Source organism: Bos grunniens, chromosome 14 (assembly GCF_055505025.1).
Source record: "Bos grunniens cultivar Pamir isolate PY7600 chromosome 14, Bosgru_T2T1.0, whole genome shotgun sequence".
Classification (NCBI taxonomy): domain Eukaryota; kingdom Metazoa; phylum Chordata; class Mammalia; order Artiodactyla; family Bovidae; genus Bos; species Bos grunniens.
In genome coordinates, this window is record NC_141178.1 from 16978145 (window position 1) to 17000533 (window position 22389).

Genomic DNA, 22389 nt, shown 5'->3' on the forward strand with positions numbered 1-22389 from the left:
GGTACTCACTTTCCAACACTCAGATCTGGTTCCTAACCCGCTGCTTCTGTCTGACCTGTGTTTCTGCCCCTGAGCTGGTCACAGAACTGCCCGTGAATGCTCCTCATCACAGAGACACACAGAGAGTCTTGACACGAGCTAAACTGGGGTTCACCAAGGGACTCCATTCAGCTTCCAAAGGCCCCTAGGGAAACAGCACAGTGGCCGGGGGCTGGGTGGATGAAGCTCTACTTACTTAGGAGGGTTCCTGGGAAGAGTTTTGGTCTGGAGACATGCCCTTCATCTGGCAGAATCTGGAGCAAATGTTTGGCTGAAACCATATACTATCAAATTAATAGAACAATTGCAGGATAGAGAACAATAAGTCAGAAAACAAAAATGCAAGTGTACAACTCACAAAGTCTACTTTATGGACGTAGTACAACACTGAAGAAGCACACCATCCCCGCCCCCATCCCGCCCCAGCCTGATCCGTCTTGCGCGTGAAAGTTGCTCAGTTGTGTCCGACTCTTTGCAACCCCATGGACAGTCCATGGAATTCTCCAGGCCAGAATACTGGAGTGGGTAGCTGTTCCCTTCTCCAGGGAATCTTCCCAGCTCAAGGATTGAACCTAGGTCTCCCGCGTTGCAGGCAGACTCTTAACCAGCTGAGCCACCAGGGAAGCCCAAGAATACTTGAGTGGTTAACCTATCCCTCTTCCAGCGAATCTTCATGACCCAGGAATCGAACCGGGGTCTCCTGCATTGCAGGTGGATTCTTTACCAGTTGAGCTGCCAGGCACATATTTAACTTTAAAAAAAAAAAAAAAAGAGAGAGAGAGAGACAGAGAGAGAAGGAGGAAGAGGAATAAATCACTTGAGCAAATAATACCCAGGCCTCTGCTGTGGTCAGTGTGAGTCCAGATACTCAGCAGATATCACTGAGGTAAAGGTGAACAGTTATGAGAGACAGTGGGTTTTTGGCAAATAGCCTTTTATAAACATAAAATATGCTGCTGACTGGCCTAAACTGCCCTAAACTGTTGCCTCTTAGGACAGGAGCCCTTCAGAACAAAAACAATAACGTCGAACTATATTACACTCTAGTATACACAACTGTCCCCTCTCCTGGAGTCAGCTCAAATTCAGAGCTGGGAGCCAGGGGTAAGCACTTTCTTTCACTCTGAAAAATAGAGCTCATTAATTGGCGTTTAACCTTGACTCGCTCTAGAAATGTTGTTCCCTCAGACCAAATCACAACCTCAGGAATGAGGAGCTAGGTGAAGACTTGCGTTTAGCAAACCAGATTAGTCAAATCAGTCCTGAGGATCCTTGGGAGAGCAGACAAGGCAGCCAGATCATTCTGATGACTAGATCTCAGAATGGTCTAAAATAGGCCTCCGGGATACTTAGCTCCTGATTAACCAGGGGGAAGTGGAAGAGGAAATTTAAGACTCCAGTTTATCTTCTCAAATCAGGAGCAAGTGAGAAGCCAATGAAAGGGAAAGAAATAAGAGAGAAAACAGACAGTAGAAAAACCGCTTTTGTAATCTGACTTTTGTGTTTCTCTGCTGGTTGCCCATGTTTCCCTGGGCTTCCCTTGTGGCTCAGCTGGAAAAGAATCTGCTTGCAATGTGGGAGACCTGGGTTCCACCCCCTGGGAAGATCCCCTGGAGAAGGGAAAGGCTACCCACTCCAGTATTCTGGCCTGGAGAATGCCATGGACTGAATAGCCCATGGGGTCGCAAAGAGTCGGATACGACTGAGCGACTTTCACTCTCCAGGTTTCTTGTCGTTGTTGTTCAGTTGCACAGTCGTGTCTGACTCTTTGTGACCCTGTAGACTGTAGCCCGCTGGGCTCCTCTGTCCATGGGATTTCCCAGGCAAGAATACTGGAGTGGGTTGTCATTTCTTTCTCCAGGGGATCTTCCTGACTCAGGGATCGAATCAACATCTCCTTCATTGGCAAGCGGATTCTTTACCACTGAGCCACTAGGAAAGCCTTCCCAGATTTACCTATCTAAATAATTCCAACACAACATCTTAGGTCAATTGTTCCCAAACAGCCAATTTAAGGACCCATGAAAGCTCAACATTCAGAAAAAGAAGATCATGGCATCTGGTCCCATCACTTCATGGGAAATAGATGGGGAAACAGTGGAAAGGGTGTCAGACTTTATTTTTGGGGGGCTCCAAAATCACTGCAGATGGTGATTGCAGCCATGAAATTAAAAGATGCTTACTCCTTTGGAAGGAAAGTTATGACCAACCTAGATAGCATATTCAAAAGCAGAGACGTTACTTTGCAAACAAAGGTCCGTCTAGTCAAGGCTATGGTTTTTCCAGTGGTCATGTATGGATGTGAGAGTTGGACTGTGAAGAAAGCTGAGCACCAAAGAATTGATGCCTTTGAACTGTGGTGTTGGAGAAGACTGTTGAGAGTCCCTTGGACTGCAAGGAGATCCAACCAGTCCATTCTAAAGGACATCAGTCCTGAGTGTTCTCTGGAAGGAATGATGCTAAAGCTGAAACTCCAGTACTTTGGCCACCTCATGTGAAGAGTTGACTCATTGGAGAAGAGTTGACTCATTGGAAAAGACTCTGATGCTGCGAGGGATTGGAGGCAGGAGGAGAAGGGGATGACAGAGGATGAGATGGCTGGATGGCATCACTGACTCGATTGACGTGAGTCTGAGTGAACTCCGGGAGTTGGTGATGGACAGGGAGGCCTGGCGTGCTGCGATTCATGGGGTTGCAAAGAGTAGGACACGACTGAGTGACTGAACTGAACTGAACTGAAGGCTAGTCACAAGTGGATAGCTTGAAATATCTCAGTTTCCAGATTGACCTATGAAGTCTAACGTCAGACCAGGGTTCTTAACACCTTAGAGGAAAGTGATTAAACAGGTCTTTAAGGAGACAGTGTGGCAGTAGAGACCCAAGCCTGGAGGAGTTGTTGCTGAAATTTAATCTACAGACAAACTACCTAGGGATCTAGTTAAAATGCAGATTCTCAATCAGTAGGTCTGGCTTCTAACCAGCCCCCAGATCAGGTAAAAAGTGCTGGTCCTCCAACCACATTTTGAAAAGCTAAGTCCTGGAGGAGGGCTGAGGCTGGATATCTGGTGCTCAGATGCTTGGTATGGCACAACAGGCTGCTGGGATCACCTTTTTCCAGAGGAAAATTCCAGCTGCAGACTAGAGATTGTGAGGTATAATAGAAAGAGCCCCTCTTTGAAATCAGGAATCCCGGTTCTGGGCTGTGGAAAAGTCAGCAGCTTGAGAAAATTACTTTCCTCCTAAGCCTCTGTGATCACACAGGTAAAATGACAAGACTGAATTATATTGTTTCTGGAATACTTTCTCATTCCAGGATCCTAAATCCTTTAACCCCAGAACATAGAATAGGCTCAAACCAACTTAGGTGGCCTTTTCTAACTTTGCAGGTTCTTAGTTACTGTATTTTTAAAAAATCAACAAGAGTGTCATACATCCTCTTGGTATGTTTGCTGTAAAATGTGCATATCCTTCCTATACATTGATTGTATACATTACTATTTAGACATGTAGTTACACCCTAAAGGGGGGAAATACATTTGTATGTGGAGGGTTGATAAAAGAAAATGCTATTGTATACAGATTGAAAAACATCATACTTTATTTTTAAAATATTGTAAGGGCTGGTATAAACAAGTCATCGCTTGCAGATGTGTATAAAAGCTGCACGAATTGTGCACATGTACTATTTGGAGGGGGAAGAAAACCTGGTTTTTAAAAATTGTTTGGACTGTATGTTCTTTTCCTTTTTAGCAGGGTGGGGAGCCAAAGGAATTGAATTACAGGGTAGAATATAAAATACCTCCTTCAAGGAAATAAATGTGTAACAGAAACTATCTAGCCAGTTCTTAGGCATGGGAACCCCCCGGGCCTGTGTAAATGTGTGTAACTGTGTCCCCAGTGTCACGCCAGATGTTTCTGCGGGGGAGGGAGCCTCTTCCCCCTACACTGGCATTAACGCTGTGCGTGTTACCTCCACGCTCAGACTTGCCCCTGGCCAAGTAGCACCCTGAAGGTGATGAAACTGATGGTCCAGATGAAACTGGGGGTCCACAGGCCCTTCGCACCCACCTCTCTCCGTACCTAGAAAGTCATGTTTGTTGCAAGCATCCTCCTAGGCTAGGAGAAAGAATAGAGCCTGTATTAACAGAGGATAAGGCTCAGAAGCAAAGTTAACCAGGCAGAGAGGTCAGGCCAGGACAACTTTACATGGTAATTAAGTCTCTCCACACTTATCTTTGGAGACTGTCCTTGGGCTCTAGCTGCGCAAGGCCTTTTCTGCTGTGTGGGGGGTCCGCTGGTAGCTTTGATTCTGCCCCTCAGGGCAACCTGAGCTGCACATTTTTTGCTGCAGCCTAAGGCTGCCAAGACTGTAGAAAGGCAGATCCTGGCTTCTGCAGTTGCCCCCTACACCTGCTTTACACAGTGAAGGGGCTAGGAAGAATCCAGGACCTCCGCTTTTCCTCTAGTGTGTTCTATCTCATTCTTCTTCTTACATTTCAAGGGGAAAATGAAGTACTCCTGCAGAACGCCCACTTACATGGCCCGCCTATCACCCAGTGCCCATCCCACAAAGGGTGTTCCCCTCGATCGATGGATCCATCGTCCCCAGGCAGGCTCCTGACACTCCTCATCTCCCAACCTCACCCACTTTAGTTCACACCTCCCTGCTCTAAGCAGAAAGTCACCACAAGTAGGAGTACGTGGGCATCCCTACGTTGCAAGGTGGATTATTAATCACTGGACCACCAGGGAAATTCCGAAAGTCATTTCTTGAAGAGCTAGACACCACATTGACTCTGACTTGCCTATGTTTATGTGAGAGATAAAATAACTTCTTTGTTGCTTAATCTCTCATTATTTTGGATTTCCCGAAACTCACAGCTCAATTGTATTCTAACTAATACAATCCCTTGCCCCTTAAGACCTCAGGAAATGGCAAAATTAATTGTATCATTGTTTCACTAATGAGTAACATCCAAAATAATAGCTTTGAAGCCTAAAAAAAAAAATCTATTCATTTTAGATCTACTCCACAAATTCTCTAATTGCATAAAATATAACAAAATACCAAAAAATGTAATATACAGTACAGTATTCCTGTTTTTTTAGTATCAACAGTAAAAATAACTCTTGATAAAAGTCTTACTGTCAAGGCAGATGACTTTTTCTCTAGAAATACTTCTTGCAATGACTTAATTCGCATATAATTGACCACTAGATATCAGACACCAGGTCAAATTTCTTCCCTTCAGTTTTCTTTCCAAATTCTTGGAGGGGTGACAAGAATAATTTTGTGTTGAAGAGGTCAGTTTATGTTAATGGGTAAGAAAAAAAATCATAACTTTGCATTAATATGACTTCATATCATTTAACCCTTAGAATATTCTTAATTTGCATATTCAGAACTGAGGCGCCAGTCAGTGGCATGACTTGCCCAAGATAACAAACTATTAGCTCATACCTTTGGATCCAGGCTTTCTGATTTATACTATATCATAATTGTCTATTGACTTGTTTGTCTCTCCACGAGACCATAGCTCCTTACACATTGTTGTATCCCCAACACTAACACAGGGCCAGCCATGCTAAATATCCTCAATAAATACATGTTAAATGAATTAACAAGTAAAAAATCTCACTTTGCCATTGCTGCTTTGTTCTGCAAGGGTTCTACAAGCCAACGCTTTTAATATATTCCAGGTCACTCCCAGGCCATATGGCCTGTCAAGAGAGTGTGGTCAAGGATGAGACAGAGGGAGCAGGCCTGGTGAACACACCCGTATGACACACTCGTGTTCTCCTCCACACTCTCCTGGGCCTGGGTGGGCCCACCACGTAGGGCATTTGGACGAGTGCCTCACAGCCTGGGAGACGACTTGCACTGTGTGTACTTTTCCAGGGAAAGGAAAAGGCACCCGTAGTCTAACAGGTTAGAAATGCTGCTGCCTGGTGTCCTGACATCATAGCACCCACCCAGGCTGGTTCCTGGGGGCTGGCCCACTTGCCAGGCATGGGCCTGGGCTGGGGGAGAGGCGCTGGGGTTGGGGAGCAGTGTAGAGGAAGAGAATGTGGGAAAAGTGTTAAGCACCATAAAACGGAGTATGTGGCTAAGACATGTGGTGTGACCAGGTACTGCGACACAGTGCATGGAGTAAGGGCAGAATGATATGTTTGTCTCCATATACATTGACACTAGCTGTGTTTTGTGCTCAGAGCCAAAGATAAAAGAGCTCACCATTTCTTGTAAGACCTGGATTCCCCGAAGCCAACTGGATCTGAGCTGCTTCTGCTCCAAGTTCTGCTGAGGAACAGTGAGCATGGGGCCAACCTAACTGTCTGCCACTTCTTTTCCCCCCAGCAAGAGTGCCAGAGGAAGAAGGGTGTGTTTCTTTTCTGTGGCTCCTTACAGAGTCAGGAGGTGAAAACAGGCTTGAGTGAGCTATGGTCACCAATCATAAGGAATCTACAGCTAAATTATCACCTGGCATGATGGAAATAACATTATTGTAAAATGCTGTCATGATATTAAGGCCTTCCAGTTGGAAAGCCAAAAGTTAAGCCTGTGCTGGCATTCGTTTTCCAATAAATGAGCTGGCTCAAACACTGACTTTCTCTCCTTGACTAGTAAAAGTGACCTAAAAATGTAAGAAAAAGTTCAATAAATGTTTTAAAGATTGCTATAAAGTACAAATACTTTAACAATTTAACAAAACCAGAGGAAAGCAACCTTAAAGTTCCACCTTCCTTTCCCTTGCCCCCGCCCCAAGTCAGGATGAAAGCTCTGGGTCTCAAACAATAACACAATTGTCTTGTACCTGGTACGCAGTAGACACTCAAATATATTTGGTGACAAGGAATTCTACGCCTTATGAGTTGGCACCTCTCAGGCTTTTCAGAGAGTTTGATGACTTGGCATAGATTCAAGAATAGTGTATTAATCTTCTGGGGAATATTCACAGGCAAACAGCTACAGGGATATACATTTTCCTTTGTTAAAACTTGTATCTGCATTCAAATGCTGGCCTTGGCATTTCCTAAGTGCTGGCTGCTTTGAATGTTACTATGTCAGACCATCTGCACTGGAAAGCAAAATCCTGTTAAGAAATATGATCACAGGTTGTAAAGAGATTATCATGTTCCTGACCATTATACATTTTATATTTTGAAAATCCCCATAAGAAAAGGTCATACTAAAATAGTAACTCTTTGTCAAAGTGAAGCTGAGTACTTTTAGACAATTTATGACTAAGGCAATATGAAAATTCATTTTTGTTTGCGGGTATTTTCAGTGGCTTTCCTGTACCAGCACACTCAAGTCAAACTTTTTTTCTGACTGAAAAGAGATGAGAGGTTTCCAGATATTTAAGCAACTGGCCACTGACTAAGGGGCAAAGTGCCTTCCACTGTTCTCACTGCCTAACAATGAGAAAACCTCAGTGGGTAGCAGATGGTGCAGTGGAAGCGGCTCTTTGGCTGGCTGAGGACAGAAGTTCAAGTCAAGGTCCTGGAGAGAAGCGGCAAAGTGAAAGGTTAAGGGAGATTGATTTGGTATAAGAAAACCAGAAAGTGAGAGTTTCATCTGGAATTACAGAAACTCTGTGAGGGGGAACAACAAAATTTTGTACTATCAAGTGACAGGTAAGGAGGTTTGACACAGTCCTAAGGTGAGAAATCTGCAGGTTGAGGATCAGGATGTTAACATCTGGGTACTGCCCCCGCCCCCTCCCCAACACCCCCCACTCCCCCACCTCCCCACCCCCCAGTTTGGAAACTGGTCAGTTCAGAACAGCTGGATGCAAGATGGGAGCTAGTGCCCAAGGTCTGTGAGCCAGCGTTCAGTACCAAGATCTCCTTGTACGGCCTCAGGGAAATCCAAGGGCTCAGAGACTTTGAGCCTGGTCCAATCACGTTCCCACCCAGCGACTGTGACACTGCCACACCCCAGGTGCCAAGCACTCTGACCCAGTGCGGAAGGCATAAGATGCGGGCAGTGTATGTCAAGGTGTGTGTAGAAGTGTATGCAGCAGACACAGAATCTCTAGGATGTGATGAAAACCAGAAAAAAAATTAACCTCAACCTGGATGAAGAAGGGAGTCAGAAACTTTAAAAGGGGGTACATTGCTCCTGTTCAGTCCCTAATAGGGCTATTTCCGGAAGTCACATCAAATCTAAAGAATCCGCCTGCCAATGTAGTTCCATTCCTGGATTCCCTGGAGGAGGAGATGTCAACCCACTCCAGTATTTTTTCCTGGAGAATCCCATGGACAGAGGAGCCAGGCTGGCTACAGTCCATGAGGTGGGAAAGAGTTGGACACGATTGAGATACTGAGGACACCCATTCTAATGCGTAGGGCTTTCCCTCCCTTGCTCTTCTGCAGGCGACCTGAGTCCTTGAAAGGAGGGGTTGTGCCTAGTTTACCTGGGGATCCTCTACAAGTCTCCAAGGACTTGGGAGGGGCCTCTGAAAAAGTCAGATGAATGAGTGAAGGAATGAATGAACGAAGGAATGAACTAGTTGTCCTAAGCCAGACTAGGCGGGCATTCCCTGGAGAGAAAGGAAAGGAAGGCAAGGAGGGAGAAAAGAAAGAAGGGAGGGAGGAAATTTGGGGGAGAGAGAGAGCCTGAAAGATTAATCGCGCACTTAGGCGATGGCTCCCAAAAGTGAATTCCATCTAGGTTAGTGATTCTTAAACTTCAGCGTGCATCAGCATCACCTGGAGAGCTTGTTCAAACCCAGATCGCCAGCCCACTCCTAGAGTGTCAGGTCCAGAGAATCTGCTTTTCTAACCAGTTCCGGAGGTGGCTGATGCTATTGGACCACACCTTACGACGGTAACTCTGGACCGATCCCGGAGTCCCAGAGAAATGACCTCTGCAGCTAGAAACGGAAACTCCAAGGCAATCCCAGGCCCTGCATGGTAAAAACAGACCGCAGACAACAGCAGAACCGCTCAGCCCCGGCCAACTCACTGCCGCTTTAAGGACAGGGAGCGCATTTGGAAATCAAGATTTTCGTTAGAATGTTCCCAACGGTTAAGGATTCGCAAGTTTGTGTGTATGTTTAAGTGAAAACCTAATAAAAATAGATTTGCAGACTGAGCCCTCGTCTTTTCTGAGGAAGATCTTGCTCAGCGCGAGGGCTGGGCCAAGCCTACGTGGCCCAGAGAGGGCACATCTCCATCCTTGGGAGGCGCCCGGGTCTTGTCCTCCCTCGGCTGCGGAAATCTGTAAGCCCGGTCTTCCGAGTCACCGACATCATCGGGCTCCGTTAGAAGAGCAGCTTGAACTGGAAGCTGCCCTTGGACACGGGAGCCTCCTAGGGAGTGACCTGGCTGTCTCCGGCGAGGCGAACTGCGGGAGACCCGCTTCTCTGCGGCGCTAAAGGCGAAAGCTCGTGGTATCCCCGCACTTCCCGGGAGCCCGCGCCCAGCACGTGCCTGGGACCGCGCTGGGACCTCCCAGGACGCCGGGCGGTGGGGGACGGCGCCGGGCCGCACTCGCGCTCGCGAGGGGCAGACGGATCGCCGGGCAGCCTCGAGTTGGCCTGGCTACGGCGGCGCCCGACCACCTCCCACCGGAGAAACCAAACTTGGATGGACCCCGGGCTCGCGGGAGGGTCTGCCCAACCGCGGCGTGGCAACGGAGCTAAACCCTCCCACCCGGTCTTCCGCGTCTACAGGTAGCTCCGCTTTCCCGGCGACTCGGTCCGGCGCCAGCTGGTGGGCTGGAAGGGCGCCCCCCGAGGCCTCCCTCAGGTGGAGCGCAGCTGATCGAGGAGCGCGGGCACCAGGGCCCCCCGGACCCCCAGTCCCATCCCGGGAAGAGCCCTCGAGGTTCGGCCTTCCTCGGGCGCCTGAGGCTGTCCCGCCCGGCCGGACTCCCGAGGTGGCCGGGTGGGTGGGGGCTGGGACGTCTGGAGGCGGCGGGTGGTCCTCAGTCCCCCAAGGCCCGGGAAGGCTCCCGCGCTCTTGGTGCGCCTCGCTACGCGCATCGTTCAGCTCTCGCGCTTAGGGAGAGCACAGCCTGCCCACAGATCCATTTCCGTTAGGGCTTCAAAAGCTGGGTGAGATGAGACGTACGTCGCGGGGAGTGGGAGAGCCTTTCCAAATGCAGTCCTGAGCAATCTCTCTTGCCTCTCCCCCTGGACCACGTCCGCGGCCTGGGAATCTGCCGGAATCTGAGCTGATCACCCGGCCGCAGCCAACTCCCCGAGCGACGGGAGGATATCTTTCCCCTGCCCTGGGGAAGTCAGAGTCTCCCTGGGCAGCGACAAGAGTCCGTCTAGGGACAACCGGCCAGGAGGGCAGTCTGTGCAAGGCCACCGGGCGGGGATGCTCAGAAAGGCCCCAGCGATGAGGGTAGAGCGGCTCCCTGGCTCTGACAACAGGCCAGGCCCTCTCCGCAGCGCCCGTGCCGCGCACACGACTCTACATCCCCCCACCCCACCCGGCAAAGGGCCCAGGACAAGGTGAAAGGAGCCCAGCGGCGGGCAGGACCGCCGACCGCCAGGCATTCACCCCCGGAGCCAGCCCGCCCGGGTGACCGCCCCGAGCGTCCGCGCCGCGTCGTGCTCGGCCCGCGCCTCCAGGGGGCGCTGCGGCTCTTCCCGCCGAGCTCCCGCCCGCGGCCGCGCTTTCCCAACCCTGGACCCTTTGTAGAGCCCAATAGCGAAAACTCCTTTTTACAAGAGCAAACTCTCACGTTTTCCCGCCGTCACAATCCTCAGTTCCTGCGTCCAGTGCCCGCGACCGTCCTCTAGCTTTCCTCACGACTCTGGGGCTGGAGGGCACGCGCCCAGAGAAGAGCCGGGCTCGATGGAGACTCCAGACTCCTGGCGAGAAGTGGCAAACAGTGAGGGAAGTTCAAATGCAAAAGGTGCCCCTCGCCCTCCCCAACACCACCACCCGGCCCTGGAGAGGCAAGGAAGGCGGGAGAGAGGGGAGGCGAGTCCCCAGTCCTCGAAGGTCATGGCACCTGGGATCCCTGGGAAAACACGGGGTGTCCATAATTTGTGACATCAAGGGCCAGAGTCTTTTTTTAGGATGTCCGCAGCGCGCGGGTCAGAGGGAGAGGCTCAGCGTCGACCTCAGGGAAGTGTGTCTGACACCTGTTCGCGGGGTTTAACTGGCGGAGCCTCCTGGGTGGGCCGGCAGGGAGGGTAGGGAGAAGTTGGGGGGAAGGGGCCTACCGCTGACGAACCCCCTCCTCCTCCCACTTGGCCGCCGCCGTCCTCTCCCCCGCCTGCGCCCGGGGAGGTTCGGGTTTGGGCTGCAAGTGCTCGCGCTCCCCTTGTCAGTCTCTTAGCCATTTCCCTGGAAGCCTCCTTGGTTGGTGTCGAAAGCCCAAGAGACGCGAGGACAGCAGACGATCAGTTGGCGGAAACTTCGGAGGGAACCGCAAGCTCAGCTCGGGGAGGGCGCAGGCAGAGCTGGGACTCAGCCCCAGGGCGCGCACCCCCGGACCCCCAACCCCACCCGCCAACTCGCCGCGGGGCCCATCTTCCTTGCCAGGCGGGGCGCTAGGGGAGTCCCGCCGACGAGGCTCCTCCTGGGTGGGCCTCCACTGACCGTGCGCTCTCGACGCCGGCGGGGTCAGGGTGCTTTGCCCCGGGGCAGAGCGTGGAGCACCTCCAGGGCCCGGCCTTGGGTGGCCGCAGAGGTGGCCGGAGGGGACCCCCGCGAGCCGCCTCCAGTGGTTCTCCGCGTGGCGCGCACACCTGCGTGCGGCGATGGCCGGGCCTGCAGGCTGCCGACGCGCCGTCCCGCCACGAGGCTTCTCCCCAAGGTAGCCGAAGCTGCCCTACCTTTCCAACAGCCGCAGGGCTCTGGCCGGCTTGGCCCAGACGCCACTGTGGCACTTCGGAGCCTGGGGTGGGCGAGGTAAACACGGTTGTGGAAAAACCCGGGCTCGAGAGGTTTGCGGAAAAGAGGGAGCCGTTCTGGTTGGAAATTCTGTTTACCTCCCGGCAAGAGCAGGCGGCGCGGCACACACACACACACACACACACACACACACACACACAGTGGGAAGGTGTGAAGCCCACCCCTGGGGAGTTTACACACACACACACACACACACACGCACGCACGCACGCACACACACGGTGGGAAGGTGTGAAGCCCACCCCTGGGGAGTTTACACACACACACACACACACACACACACACACACACACACACAGGGAAGGTGTGAAGCCCACCCCTGGGGAGTGGCCTCCACTTGCAGAAAAGGAAATATGAAGCGTAGGAACACTCTTCAGGTCACCACCCTGGGAGTTGTGTCCTGGGGGTCTGAAAGAAGAGAAAGTTCCCTCCAGATCTTCCAAATTGAGAAAAGCTGGGGAAGGAATGAAGCGGTTAGAGAGAGGGGACCGCAGGCACCCCCGTGGCTGGGGCTCAGGACTGAGCGCTAAAATGAAAGCACCCCTATAGAATCCACTAGGGAAAACGTGTGTGTGTGTGTGTGTTTTTTTTTAAGTCCTAAACTCAGGCATTCCGTACTTCCACGCAGTTGGTTAAGTCTACATTGAAGCAGTTAAATGTTGAAAGATATTAAACACTCTTCATTCCAAGCTCACTTTTTAATCTTTGCAAATTTGAAATTGGAAAGAAAAAAAAAAGATCTACTATCTCTGAATTATGTTTTACCAAAGGAACGAAAAAATGTACCCACCTCTGCATAAATAAAATAGAAGAGATTATATCCAAATAAAATAATAACCCGTAGCTTCTGCGTGGCTCCCCAACCACTGTTTGACCTTTTGACAGTTTTTAGTCTTCTGCTTATACGTGTCCACTTCCCCGCACAATTGAGATTATTTGGGGCGGCACATTCAAAACCATATTTTGGCGGAACACCTTTGAATTGTACTGCCTCTTGGCTTGAAGATCTGTGCCCCTCAAAGCGCCGACTTGCAGGGGGCTGATGTAAATCGCCTCTGGCGAACTCGTCTGGGACGAAGGGCGTTTTGCTCAGTGTTGCTCGGCAGATCTCATCTGGAAAGAGGCTGTTTAAAATGAGAGTATGTCATCCCCTTTCTGTCACTCGGTCACCCTACTTCCAGAGTAGCTGAAGTGCGTTCTGCAATTACACTCACACAAGACCAAATCTTTAGAAGAACCTGAAAAAATGTATCACTACACTTCAAATTCGATTAAGTTTCCTGGCGACTGAACAATGAACTCTTTTTTTTTTTTTTTGCTGGGAATGAAGATGTACACGTTTGAGACGCTGGAATAGTATTTTCCTAAATATTTTAAATGATTGCTCTTCACCCATTCCAGATGGATTCTTTATTGTTTGCCAATGGGTTGCAGATGCCCACCCCTTTAACCAAGTTGGTTAACTGCTTATGAAATGTACACTGACTGATTAAAGCTTAAATTTTGGGAGAAATTTCTCCTGGGATATTCCACATATGTCTTTAAGGTAATTACGAAATTAGTCAATTGTCACCTCTATAAACAAACTTCGTTTTGAAAACAGCAGGGGAAAACAGACTACCCATACAGTCATAATTGACCATAAGTATGTGCAAAACTGTATTTAAAATTGGGGGAAGGGTGATATATGCTGGAGAATACAATCTAAAAGTGACTGGTTTTACCTATGAAGAAGGTAGTTATGTTAAACGTGTTAAGATGTGGAAATTAACGCTGCGAGCGCGCCAAGTAAAGCTACAAAAATGCCCTTTGGGTTTCTCGGCGGGGGTCTTCGGAAGGCAGAAAGCCAATTGTGCAGCTTCTAATGTTATAAGGAAAAGTGGCACCGAGAAGGAAGGGGCCGGGCGTTGTGTTTGTGTGAGTTTTGAACCGCGTCGCCTCGGCTCTGCCTGTGTAACAGGGGAACCTCGAGCAAACCTGTGCCTTTAAGACTCAGTTGCTATCCAAACACAAGTAAACAGAGTGGACCATTAGCGGGCGCCGGGCGCGGAGGCGGAGCCTGGGCGCAGGGGGCCCCGCGAGGCGGCGGGACGCCCGCCCGAAGGGGAGGCGGGGCCGCTACTAAAGCTGGAGTCTGCCGGCCGCGGGCAGCCTGGGGAGGGACGCGGGCGGGGACAGAGCTCGGCGCGCTCGCTGCTGCTGGAGGGTGATGGCCCTGCGAGGCTGCAGGCTCCGACCTTACCCGGAGTCGGCGGCGAGAGGTTCGCGGGGGCGCGAGGTTCCAGGCGAGCGCTGAGGGCGAGCTTCTACCATCCCCGGGTCCTTGCACATTCTAAGTCCACAGACGAAGACGAGGATCCGCTCTCGGTTTGGCTGCCCGTCGTCCTCCAGATCATGTCCGCTGCTCCCGGGACTCCGCGCAGAAAAAGCAGTTTGGCCGGCGTGGAACCAATGACCTTTCCAAGCTGTGCGCCTCACTGCCTGGACCAGGTCTGAGTGGCGCTGCCCAGGCGGACCTTTCTGCTGGAGGTAAGTGTCCACTATGGGAAGGGGGCTGCAGCCGCCCTAAGGAAAGCAGGCTGCAGCCGGGGCGCTCCGAGTCTCGGTCCGGCGTGCCACAAGTTCCGAACTCGGGTAAAAGAAATCACATGGATGCATTCCTGGGGCATTGTATTTTTCACTTTATGGGATCCCAGGCTCGCCACTCCCAGATAACACGCAACAACACGCGCTTTCGCATACTGTTTTTAGTTTTGTTTTGCAACACTGAATCGAAGCCCTCCGCAAAGCTTCTTCTAAAAGCTGATCTACATACTTTGAGATAAAACCCCACAACACCCACCCCCACCTCTTTTTTTCCCCCCTTACCCTGCCATAGTATTCCAGAGCAGGGGGCAGCCGTCCCGCGGCAGCCGCGGCAGCGCGGACGGGCCGAGACACACGGTGCCTGCCGAGCCAGCGCGTTTCAGGAGAAAAGTAATGGTTCAGTCCTAGATAATTCTCCAACCTTGTGCCGGCCTTTTGATTTTCTTCCCACCCTCCAGTCCTGGCGGAGGCGGGCAGAAGGCAAATCCCCCTGGGGTTTAAACGCTGGGATTCTCGAGAAATAGCAACGGAGAAAGGTGTTGCATCTGTAGAATGAGGAGGGAGAAAAAGGTGTTTGTGGAGGGTGCGCTGGCTCTGTCTGCCTACCTGTTAGCAGGGGAACAAAAGAGGGCTGGAGTTTCCCGGAGCCAAACGGTGCAGACAGCTACTTTCTCTGCTAAACAAACTGCAGTCCCGAGCAGAACAAGAAAATTACTCATGCAGGGGGAGCGAGGGAGCAGAGAGAAACAGAACCCAGATTATGCGGAAGGCATCTTAATTTAATTAACTCCTTGGGAAGGCAGAGACGCAGCGAAGGGGCAGGAACTTCGCGGTGGTTTCTCTCTGTTCACCTGACCCAGTCTGGCCATTTTTATTTTCTTTCTTTCTTTTTTTTTAAATGATCTCTTAAATCTACTTGAAGTATAGCTCTCTGATTAACGTAAAATTCTATTGTGGCTTGGGCTGAAATTCAGCGAGCCTGTGGAGCCATCAGTCATTTCTCTCAGACACCAACCCACAGGTTTTAGCAGATGACCCCTGACTGTATATTATTTTTAGATAATTCAGTGTAATAACACATTACCAAAGAGCGAGACTCCTTATCGAATGACCATTTTTTCCCCTCCAGTGTTTTGAAGGCTTCATTGTACTGAAATTAGTATGTGCACCTCTCACTTGTTGACAGCCAGTGAGCTAAATTTTACAAAACTTCTGTACATGTCTGGAAATTTCTTGTGAAGAAGACCGATGAAAGAAAACAAGCCTCAATTCCACTGTAATATTTATGTCTTTTCGTTGGTTTAAGTTTCTTTCCTTGCAAAATTAAAAGTAACCAATGTTTCGGAACGGGGTGGTGAAGAAGTGACAGCAGATGATGGCTGTTATTGCTTGAAACTGAGTGTGAGAACTACATGCTCAGCTCTAGACAAAAACGAAAGTACTTTAGATCTCTGCATTGACTTCAAGTATCTTTTGACATATATTTCCAACTACTCAGCAGGAGAGTGAAAACCTGAACTCCCTAATTATGCGAAAAATGTTTAATGAATATTTAGGGTGGTTCTGTTTATGAAGGCCTTGCTTTTTGTCTTCTATGAAGAAACTATTTGTCCTGCAAATCAAAACGAACACATACTATGAAACAGCGCTTTTGTGCCACCATGAAGTTGAATTATAACAGAGGCAATAATTTGGGTTATAAACCATTCAGTGAAAAGGGAAGGAAGATGGCTCTCAAGTTTCTGCTGGCAGAATTAACATGTAACCTTTACGGCAGAGTTCACTTTATGCATTTGGAATCAAACTCATAAGTCATGCTATTCCTTCAGTCGACAACACACCCCACACACATGCACATACTTACCAGGAGAATGTGGTGGGAATTGCACTTTGCCTCCTGTATTTATTTCTAAGAAATCCAGTCTGGGAATACACCCAAATAATAATTTGGGTTTCCTCTCTATGTGGGGAGGCCACTTTTTAATACTAGGGGAAAAATAATATTTTGAATCTCTAGAAAATCCTCCTTATGCAAAAGGAAGGAAATAAAGGTGTAACTTATTATTTTTAATGCAAGAGGAAAACAATCAGATTACCAGAGATGTTAGTAGAATCCTTTTTTCCCCCCTACCTCTCTAGGAGAGGGCTTGAGGGTTGCCACTGAAGAAAAATGAATTGTGATTTGTGGTGGGAAAGTTTATTACTAATGGAGGTTTACAGTTTCGGTTGAACGGTCTGACTGAGACCCCCTGACTGTTACACACCTCTCATTAACTCCCGACCTCAACTCCCAGACCGCATACCACCAGGCAGAAGCGGTTCGTTAATAAATCGCTGTCTCCCAGTCGTTTCAAACGGAGGAGGGAGGGAAGGTGTGGGCCCTCGTGGAGGCCGTCAGATTCTGCCTGGCCGGAGCGCTGTGTCATTAGCGCAGCCCCCTAAGCCTGCCCTCAGAAAGAGCCACAGGCAACTCTTCTCCAACACTAGAGAGGGACATTTAGGCGCAGAAAGGGCTAGTGCGCAATGAAGTCTGAACAGAGTCTCCCATCTTCCTGCTGGGTTCAAAAGCCGGGCGTAAAGCTTGATGGCTCAGACAGGCCTGCCTGCACCTCTCCAGGCAAAGCGCTTAGCTTGTGACGCCCGCACCTGGGGAGCCGCCTTCAGAGGCTGGTGCCGGGCCGCCGAGCTGGCACCCCTGGCTGCTAAAAAGAGGGCTGGCGGTGGGAGAAAGTGGGCCTGCCCTGAAAGCAGGTGAGGCGCCGCGGGAAACGGGGTCTGAAACCAGACCTCCGCTTTGCCATTGGGGGCGCAGGGAGAGGCAAGCGCGTGCTCCCTGTTTAGGCCCAAGGCGGACGACCCGGGCGGGCTTCCCAGGGGCAGAAGCAGCGTCGCCCTCTACTGCAGGCCGATAAACAAGCTTCCGTCGGGCTGGCAGAGCGGCTCGCCTGCTGCTCCTTGCCTTTTCCTCCCCAGGGAACCCGGTCTTCTCTTTTCCTGGGGCCTCCCGGGTGTAGGAGCCGCTCCGGGGGCCAGATCGAGAGGCGCTCGGGTACTCCCGAGAGCTGGGCGCTGGGTCTGGGAGAACGGGCTCTGGCCTCAGCCACCCCCCCTACCCTCCCTGTCTGAGCCCGAACCATCTGGAAGGGATCTTGGTGGGGGGTGGGAGGGGACGGCCCCTGGGAAGGAGGAGGGGGCGATTCCAGGCCTCACTGGCCCCGAGGTGTCACTTTTCTTTCCTGTGGCCCGTCACCGCTGATAAATGGGACCAAGGCAGAGGAAGGAAAAAGAAAACCTCTGAGGTCAGCCCCGGGCAAGGCGGCCCCTCCGAGGGCCAGGCAGCCCAGGAGCGCAAAGCGTCCCCGGGCTGCGCACCCACACCTCCGGCGCGGTCCGGGGCAAGCGCAGGAACGGCGGCCCGGCCGCGGTCTCGGGCACGGCGGTAGGAGCCGTTCCGGCCGAGCGGGGCCCTCAAGCCCGGGTCCGACCCACGACGCACCGTCTCCTGGGACCTCGGAGGCTCGGTGCGACTGAGGCTCGGCCGGGCCAGGGATGACCAAGCTTCGCCCCACCGGGTAGTGGGTGGGTGGGCCGGGCTGGGTGCCGCCTGGAGTCCCCCCGCTCATCTTTCTTCCTACCCCGCCCGGGTCTCCGGCTCCTGGAATCCGCGCGTGCCCGGAATCCGATCTTCCCACGGGCCACTCGCTCTCGCCGGCGACCACGCCTGACACCCTGGCCCTCGGGATTGAGCTTGAGCCTGGTGTCAACTCGCCCGGCAGGCGCGCCAAGGTCCCCTCCTTTTAGGGGGGCCTTGGGGTGGGTGGGGAGGGGGTCTTAGAAGGAAGGTGTGGAAGCCCACGCGGCGCCAAGGGACAGACCAAGCGGTCTTGGATAATAGTCACGACTTTCCCCTCTGTCCCCCAGCCATCTTTAGGACTCTCTTCGCGTGCCGTTGTCTGGGTTTTCGCCGGAGCCCCACGCCCATCCTCCTCTGAGTCCTGGAAAAAAGGGGTGGCTACCCCCGCCCTGCAACATCCCGGAAAATGGGGAGCAAGGCCCTGCCGGCGCCCATTCCGCTCCACCCATCGCTGCAGCTCACCAATTACTCCTTCCTGCAGGCCGTGAACACCTTCCCTGCCGCGGTGGACCACCTGCAGGGCCTGTACGGTCTCAGCGCCGTGCAGACCATGCACATGAACCACTGGACTCTGGGGTACCCCAACGTGCACGAAATCACCCGCTCCACCATCACCGAGATGGCGGCGGCGCAGGGCCTTGTGGATGCCCGCTTCTCCTTTCCGGCTCTGCCCTTTACCACCCACCTCTTCCACCCCAAGCAGGGAGCCATTGCCCACGTCCTCCCGGCCCTGCACAAGGACCGGCCCCGTTTTGACTTTGCCAACTTGGCCGTGGCCGCCACGCAAGAGGATCCCCCTAAAATAGCAGACCTGAGCAAGCTGAGCCCGGGCTTGGGGAGCCCCATCTCCGGCCTCAATAAATTGACTCCGGACAGAAAGCCCTCCCGAGGGAGGTTGCCCTCCAAAACGAAAAAAGAGTTTATCTGCAAGTTTTGCGGCAGACACTTTACCAAATCCTACAACCTGCTCATCCACGAGAGGACCCACACCGACGAGAGGCCGTACACTTGTGACATCTGCCACAAGGCTTTCCGGAGGCAAGATCACTTGCGGGATCACAGGTAAGGTGGGGAAGGAGGGTGGCCTGGGGAGGGGAAGACAATTTATCCAGAATATCGAGTTTTGATAGACATTCCAAGTGTCACTAAAATCCTCTTGGAACTAGACTATATTCCCCACCAAAGCCCTTCCCATCCAGCTGTAACCAACCCCCAACCTTTACCTTTTTCCTCAGCAGGGACCCCTGCTGCAGTGTCTTGTTTGGGATGAGGGAGGGTTGTCCCATCCTTTGGTAATTAAAATCTGCTGGGTTGCTCTTGGTTCCGGGAGCGGTTTTCCAGTTTCCACCAGGTAGACCTTAGGAGGTGGGGCAGGTAGAGCCCAGGAGCCTGGAAGACCTTCTCTGGTGCTCCATGTACCACCTGCCCTAGGACCGTTTCTGTTAATCTATGGTGGCCACCTCAGCTTGGTTTCCTCCCTTCCCTGACTGGTCCCTAGGTGCACCCCAGAGCCTGCCTTAGCAACCTTTCTTTTAAACTTATTTGCGGGGTTCTTGAGATTACAGAATTTAGGGACAGCTCCCCACATCCCCTCCACACTCTCAGCTCCGCATTAATCAAAGGCAATTGAAGAAATACCATAATGTCAGTGTTTTCCTCGGGGAGGGGGCGTGGGGGAGGGACTTCCCAGGAGTGGGGATGACAGTATCTGTTCCCTGGACTCTACTTGCTGCTGTTACCCCAAAGTAGGACTTCTGTAGGGATCCTCCGCGGCTTCCAAGGGGTTCGCTAAAATTGGTCCCCCTAAACTCAGCCTTGCCTTACATCCTGATTTGACCACTTTAAATCTCAGAGAGAGCCGCAGAGGCCAGAAAGAGCTCATTCGGCAGGGCTTCAAGCTCCAGGATACACCAGAGAGGGCGATCAAGTGTAGATAAAGCCGGCGTCCGGTGAATGTTCTGAAGAGTCTGTTAGTTGAGGTTAACTATAAACAGAATTATACAGGGGAGAAAAAATGTAAAAACAAAAATAATGGAAATCCTTTTTCTCCCCCCGCCCCCCATGATTTCATTTAAAGCAATTGTCAAAAGAAACTCCTCACAGTGGTGGTAAAGCCATTTCAATGAGACCTTATGTTGATTTTCAGGTATATCCATTCCAAAGAGAAGCCCTTCAAATGTCAGGAGTGCGGGAAAGGATTTTGTCAGTCTAGAACTCTAGCTGTTCACAAAACTTTACATATGCAGGTAAGTTTGTTTTCTTGTTTTAAAGCAGTGACTGGTTCTGTTTTATCATTTTTGCTCTACAAAAGGTGTTCAATGGCAGGCTCTTTCTCATAAAAAGCTCTATTTAGATCAGTTTTCTAGGTGGAGAAAGCAACACTCAATTTTTTTATACATGAAATTAATTTTATTTAACAAAAAACATGTATGTGTTTTTCTTAAAGAAGAGGCCACTCTCATTGTTCTAAATACTAATTTTAGAATTTTATTTCTTTTTTCACCTGATGTGCCCTGCATTTAAAGCTTTCGTGTTTGGGAGGAAATAAAGGTAATTTCGATAATGGAGGCATGGTGAAATCCCATACGCTCTCTCTCCCAGGAGCCTCATAATTTGTAGTTTTCAGAACATTGAGGAATAGTTTAATTTTGCACCAAAGAGGGGCATTATTACCCGGGAGAATGTCGTTCCTTAAGAGAGGATTAGAGTTTTTCCTTCCCCCCTTTCCTGCCTATGACATGGAGATGAAATGTAAATCACAAAGCCCACAGCAGTGGCCACCGGTGGTTATCAGTGTGATCAGGCCCCTGTGTGTGCCCCTGCCTGTGTTTTCGTGATTGGAGGATTAGGAGCACAGCTTTGTTGCTGCCAGTCCCCTCTTTGTTGTCGGGCGCGTGTTCTGTTAACGCTTGTGATGCCGATAAGACAGAGACTGTTGAGGAGGGTGCCGTGTTGGTGTGAAGGATTAATCCTTTGCTTGCTTCACATCTGAACAGGAATCTCCACACAAATGTCCCACATGTGGAAGAACCTTTAATCAGAGAAGTAATCTGAAAACTCACCTTCTCACCCATACAGACATCAAGCCCTACAGCTGCGAGCAGTGCGGCAAAGTGTTCAGGCGAAACTGTGATCTGCGGCGGCACAGCCTGACTCACACCCCGCGGCAGGACTTCTAGAGAAGCCCCGGATCTGTCCGGGCCGCCGCCGCCCCCCTCCCCAGACACCTCTCCAGCCTCCCACCCGAGGGGGCCCGTCCCCAACCCTTCACTGACCCCAGCTCTTCCCTGGCTGCAGCCACACCTGCAGCTTCAGGGGGTTAACTCTCCTTCCCAGGACTGAGAACTGTAGAAAGCCACACAAGTACATCCTTTCACAAAGCGCATATGCTAGTTTCTTGTAGATATTCACAGCTCATTTTAGAGCTCTGTACATAATGTCGAGGGTCTCTGTTTCGTTGTTTTGTTTTGTCTGTTTTTGTACCTTGTTGGATGCACCTAGGTATGGGAAATGGAAGCCAAATTTATCTTTAAAGACTGTATTTTCAAAATAAAAATGTTTTCTTGTTTGTTTCAACACTCCTGCAAAAGTGTCTTGCTATTTGACTTCTGTTTTTCCTCTGGATTCTGGAGGCGTGGTGTGTCTCTGAAATATTCCGTATTGAAGGGCATTCTTTATCCCGAGGTTTTTTTTTAAATAAGACTTCTCACAATCCTCTTACGGAAACGTCATCTCTTCCCTTTTAGTGCTTCCCTTTTAGGCATTTTGGAACTGGTCAACTGCGCTGTCATTCTGGCTTTTGAAGATATTAAAATTGATACCTCTGAGGTTTTTCTCCTTTTTTGTTTATTCTGATTCCTTGTGTATTATTCCTTTAGTAAAAGTATAATTATCACTGTTAGTAACCAGCAACTCCAATAACTGAACCCACTTGAAAGCACAAGGTGGGAAGAAGCATAAGGAAAAAGAAGGGAGTTTCTCACCACTTCACTTTTAGAAGTCCTTGACCTATTGTAATGGTTTATGATGGGCAACTTCTCTTACCATTAGACTTTGAACACTATGATTTGGCTCTTAGACAGACTTTACCCCGCCTTTGGGGGAGAAGTCTCAGATCCTCCTACAGAAGAATACAGGCAGGTACAAGCTTCAGAAGATGGGGAACAAGACGAGAAAAGAGAAACTACTTAGCTATATTTGCACAGAATTATTTTTTCCCCAAGAGTGAAGACCTTTTCTTCTAGAAG

General features: G+C 50.6%; 1 protein-coding gene and 1 long non-coding RNA gene across 3 annotated transcripts; one reads left to right on the top strand and one right to left on the bottom strand.

Annotated features, from left to right (window-relative positions):
• Positions 1-12601: 12601 nt before the first annotated feature.
• On the bottom strand, positions 12602-14682 carry LOC147359105 (uncharacterized). The gene is made up of 2 exons (XR_015140530.1): positions 14165-14682; positions 12602-13046 (listed from the first exon to the last, which is right to left on the bottom strand). It is a non-coding gene; the product is annotated as an uncharacterized LOC147359105 (long non-coding RNA).
• OSR2 (odd-skipped related transciption factor 2) lies at positions 14072-21718 on the top strand. Of its 2 annotated transcripts, none has more exons than XM_086336070.1 (4): positions 14072-14451; positions 18430-19204; positions 20289-20388; positions 21139-21718. In XM_086336070.1, the coding sequence occupies exons 2-4, from the start codon at positions 18549-18551 to the stop codon at positions 21319-21321; spliced, it is 939 nt and encodes a 312-aa protein (XP_086192196.1). In that variant the 5' UTR covers positions 14072-14451; positions 18430-18548; the 3' UTR covers positions 21322-21718. The 2 variants fall into 2 exon arrangements, with proteins under 2 accessions (XP_086192196.1, XP_086192197.1); XM_086336071.1 differs by having other exon boundaries at positions 21221-21718.
• The last annotated feature ends 671 nt before the right edge of the window (positions 21719-22389 follow it).

Excerpts from the sequence above, each read along its gene's own strand:
- OSR2 (XM_086336070.1), top strand. The coding sequence starts at position 18,549 with ATGGGGAGCAAGGCCCTGCCGGCGCCCATTCCGCTCCACCCATCGCTG. Across the intron at positions 19,205-20,288 it reads GATCACTTGCGGGATCACAG|GTATATCCATTCCAAAGAGA; the intron begins GTAAGGTGGGGA and ends GTTGATTTTCAG. Across the intron at positions 20,389-21,138 it reads ACAAAACTTTACATATGCAG|GAATCTCCACACAAATGTCC; the intron begins GTAAGTTTGTTT and ends ACATCTGAACAG.